The following is a 4,789-nucleotide window of genomic DNA, read 5'->3' as shown; positions in this document are numbered from 1 at the left end:
CCACCAGGAAAAGCCCCCATTAAAACAAGACTACAAGATTTTGTAAGAGAACATTTAGTTAGGCCTCCTGAGGGCAGTGATGGACATAGTTTTAAAATTCGTGATTACCTGATCTCTACTCCTTCAAGGGAAGGAAAGCATTTCCTTTCCATTCTAGGGGAAATGTCCTTTCCTGTCTCCCTCCATCCCCTTCCTTCCTCTCCTCAACCAATAGGCCAAATGACTTTAGGCAGCAGGGTATAAAATATTTGAATTTACATATCAGACCATATGGAATATTTATATTCCAATACACAAAGCCCTCAATAATTACATTTTAAAAAAGATATTGCCAAGCGATTACCCAGGTAATAACTTCTCTTTGAAAATTTGAGAAAAGAAAACAAGATTACCTAGAATTACCTAAACATTAAAAAAAATTGAATCCCTCATCAAATGCCTCTTTAGGAATAAACTTGAAATTCAGTTGTAGTTTGGAAAGTTACTATGACCTTGGGAGTTACTCAAGCTCTTTAAATCCCAGTTTCCTTATCTGAAAATGATGAAAACGTCTTCCTCATAGTGTACACGTGAGAATTATGGAGATCATGTATGTAAATAACTCATAGTTCCTGGTATTAAAAACGCAATAAAATTTTAAAATGATGCTGCTAGTGATGATATGCTCTTTTAGCCAAGTAATCACATGTATTTTTACAATTAAAAAAAAATTTTTGTTCCCTAATCCTTAAATTATATGTTACTATGATTACTATTTCCCTTTTATAGTTAAACTATAACACAGTCACTATTTCCCCCACATTTTTATCAGTTAAATTCAGAAACGAGTTTTTTTCTTTTTTGGTCAGAATTACACTACCTTTTTGCTTCTTCATGCTTGAGGGATCTCTGGACCAATCATCCTTCTTCATGATAGCCTGAAAAAGCTCAATTTATGGGCAATAAAGTGGATCACCTTAATATCAGGGGCTAATATTTATTTATTTCCTTTATTGACTGATGACTATGTGTAGAAAAGCCAACTAATTTGGTATTCATTCAACAATATTTATTATCTACTTTGCATTAGGCAACGCTGTAGGTGGGGGATAGAGCAATGACCAAAACAAAATCTTTGGTTTCATGGATGTTACCTGGAAGGATGCCAAGAGGAATAAAACTACTTGTAAACTAGAATAAGTGGTTTAGTCAGGGCAAAAATCTTGGTTTCTTCCCTCGGGAACTTCATTGAGTTGTATCATGTGGGAAGAAAATACACAACTAGGTTTAAGAGCAATTGTGAAGAATAAATGGTAAATTATGGAGCTTTCATTCAGTTCCTACTATATATTTGCTGATAGTACAGGCTGTAAAGTTGGATAGGATACAGTATCTTCCTTCCGATCTAATTGGAGGATACGATAAATAATAAGTCCATTAAAGTGCCTTAGTTTCTTCAGTGTAACAAAAGCCTGATCTGAAGAAAAAGGGCTGAAGAAGTCACATGTTCACGTAGCCACCCGAATGGAGCATCTTTCTATCTTAACCATTCTAGGGCTAACAGCAGTCACATTCTTTTAGGTTACAAATTGGGATGTTAGTGCCTCTAAGGAACAGTGATGCCCACCATATGTAAGTCCCTTGGCATTACTGAATCATTTCATTGATCAAATTACATTTATGATATTTTAGACTAAAATGTTTTAGTTCCTGCACTCTATCACAGCAATATGTAATTACCAAGGGAAGTGATTATAGAAACCTATCTTTTGGGATATTAAAAAAAAAAAACCCAAAACCACATCTGATAATTAGTGCGCACAATTAAGCAAAAATAAGGCAGCTTACGAAAATGGCATAAGATGATATTTACACAGCCCCCAAAAAGAGTAAAAGAAATGAACTCTAATCTGGTCCGAGGAATCTGAGGAAAAAAACAGGTAGAGTAACCACAGACAAAAAAATGACAGAGAAGGCAGAAAAAAGTGTAAGTAGAAAGAGGAGGATGTGCTCAATAGTTTGGCTGGAGAACAGGAATAAAGGGTAGGAAGAACAGTTACCGACAGCCAGACATGGTGTTCGAGGGGTGCTTATTTCATAACCCCAGAGTATACTTGTTTGCTGGACACAATTAGTGTAAATATGGAACCCTCCAAACAACTTAAATCTTTACTTTGGCAAATAATGGCCCCTTTGGGCTCAAAAGTCTCAACCCAAATCTTCCTGCAGGCGCTTCTCCACACCTACAGAGTCGGTACTCTACTTAAAACCTCCACTGGAAAAGCAGGCATTCCGTGAGTGAGTTTTAAGTTTTATCCACATATTAATGCAATATTCTGTTATAACAAGTACTGTTTATTGTGTATGTATCAAGGACTCAGGCAGGTTTATTTTTAATTTTCAGACTGACTTTTCAAGGTGGATATTTTTACCCTAATAGTTGAGGAAACAGGGGTTTAGGCAGATTAATGGACTCACCTAAGACCACAAAATTAGAATTTGTATTTTAACAGAAGTTTGCCTGATTTAAGTGCTCAATCCCATTTTACTACCGAAGCTCTTAACCAGTAGCATACATTTCAATTACCCAGGAATTTTTAAAATGAAGTTTATTTCAATTAATTCTTAATCAAAGAAATATATATAGTTAAGAAAAATCAAATCAAAATAATACTGTTAGATGGGTGGTGGAAAACAGCAATCCTCCACCTTTTCTCTACTGTTCCCTGATTTTTTTTCTCCCGAAACAAACACTTTTAACTCTTAGCTGTTTCTTATTGCAGTTTTTTTCTAATAACGTTTATACTGCTTCTTTATTGACTTTTTCTACATTAGAGCTTGACTAATTTTCCCCCATTACACACACATCTCTCTCCTCTCGAATCCTAATGTTACATAATCATTTCTTGTTACATTGGTAATGTTTACACAATTATGACTGACTTTATATGACTAGTATTATTACAGTTGAGGTATGCAGTGTAGTTTCTTGCAAAACTTTATTTTTCCTGGGGTTCATAATTGCCTTAGCTTTGTTTTCTTCATTAAAAAAAAAAATCTGCAGACCACTAATTCATCTCCAGCCTGAAAAACTAAACATCTCTTGACTCCATATTCAAACCCACTAGGTAGTCTCAGTTTTTTTTTTTTTTAGACATTCCACCTGAACTCTCCATCTTTAGGCATTTCTTGTTGACTTCATGCTGTACTCTCCTCCCCCTTTAGAACAGTTATGTTACTATTTTAGTAACTTTATAGCTACTTTAAATAATATGTATTTCTTCCTCAACAACAACAGACAGTATCTTTCAACTTTCCACTTTGTAAGAACACCACTACCATCCCATTTACCTTCCCCTCCCCCTTTGACATCCTCATTTGAAAACTGTACTTTTACATTATCAAGGCTGGTAACATTTGCATTCTACTTCGTAACCATAATTAAATATTCTCTTAAAAGATGAAAACCATAAACATTTACATTATTATGATTATTTGTTATTCACTAAATAGCCAAGCTTTGTGCTTTACAACTGAATTTCTTTCTCTTTGGCTCCAAGGTCTAGAATCAGATGCTACTCACAGGGATACTGAAATTCAGTACACTGTCTTACACTCCAACCCTCTGTTCAAAATCCTGCAGCATTTTACACTGTTCGGTATTAAAAGGATGCTTTTCCTCTATAGTTCTGGGTTTTTTTCATTGAAAATTTCTGATTGTCATTGTTTTCTCTTGTGGGATTGAAGAAATATATGCCTTCCACATCATATGCTTAAGATCTTCAGCTTCTTACTCATTCAATGTCTTGCTTACAATCCAATCCAATACTCCCAGAATTTATGATTTCTTATTTTAATTTGGACAAGCTTGTTGTAACTTAAAAATTTTTCTTCCTTAAATTTTTAGCAGGCTTCCTTTTCTACAACGCATCCTGTTCGTCCTGTTTTTGTTTTAAGGATGCACAGCTTGTTAAACATCGCCGTAAGCCGTCAGGGAGATTCTTCGCTGTTCCCGGAAAATCGCGCGTTTCCTCTTTCTAGCCACGGCAGGCTTTCCGCGACCCTTTGCGGAGCTGGGTTGCGAGCGGCGAGCGCAGCCGCGGAGGGCTCCCAGGCATTCTCGCGAGACTGCGGACCTCCTTGCTCGCAGCCCCGCTTCGCCTCCGGGCCTCCTGGGAATCCGCCATTGTGCTGGCCCGGAAGCCCGGCAGGTCCATCACGGCCCTAAATGTGTACCTGCAAACGGATGTTGAGGATCACGGAGCCCGCGACGTAGAAGTACGGAAAATTCATGCGCAGCTGCCAGGCCAGCTCGAAGAAGGCGAGCAGGGTGCGGGAGAGCCCCTTGCAGAAGACCCCGTAGGTGCTGGGGCTCGCGGCCGGGCTCGAGACGCTGAGGGCCAAGGAAGACGGAGCCGCCGCGATCGCCATGGACCCGGTGTCGCCGCTGTCCCAGTGCCTGGAGCTGAAGGTCACTGTAGGCCCCGCGGACCCCCGACCGACGGCTGCGCCTCCCGCTGCCGCCGCTTCCTTCCGAGCGGCGCTCGGCCCGGCGGCCGCTGGCGCTCCGCCCCTTCCTGTGTGCTGCCCGTGACGGTACTTGGCATTTAGAGCTTAGTACGTGGTAGGTGCGCAACGGGTTGTTTATACCTGTGCCGTACACGTTATTTTATATAACGTATATGAACAGCCATACAGATTTTGTTTTCCCTTTAAAATAAAGGAAACTAAGTAAAATTGTTTAATTTGCATTAGGACACACAGTTTGTAAAGGTCAAAGCCTGGATTAAAACTCGGGTTTGTCTGCTGT

At 39.2% G+C, this 4,789-nt stretch overlaps 1 protein-coding gene across 1 annotated transcript; it reads right to left on the bottom strand.

Moving 5' to 3' along the window:
* Nucleotides 1-2,573: 2,573 nt before the first annotated feature.
* Nucleotides 2,574-4,589, bottom strand: SMIM10L1 (small integral membrane protein 10 like 1). The gene has a single exon (XM_005610945.4). It carries the CDS (start codon nt 4,408-4,410, stop codon nt 4,204-4,206), a length of 207 nt encoding a protein of 68 aa, XP_005611002.2. The 5' UTR covers nt 4,411-4,589; the 3' UTR covers nt 2,574-4,203.
* Between the last annotated feature and the right edge of the window lie 200 nt (nt 4,590-4,789).

The sequence above is a fragment of the Equus caballus genome, chromosome 6 (genome assembly GCF_041296265.1).
Source record: "Equus caballus isolate H_3958 breed thoroughbred chromosome 6, TB-T2T, whole genome shotgun sequence".
NCBI lineage: Eukaryota > Metazoa > Chordata > Mammalia > Perissodactyla > Equidae > Equus > Equus caballus.
The sequence above is the reverse complement of the archived record's forward strand: the minus strand, read 5'-3'. Positions and strand labels throughout refer to the sequence as shown.

Bases quoted from the DNA above. Each gene is read 5' to 3' on its own strand.
- SMIM10L1 (XM_005610945.4), bottom strand. From the start codon at position 4,410: ATGGCGATCGCGGCGGCTCCGTCTTCCTTGGCCCTCAGCGTCTCGAGC.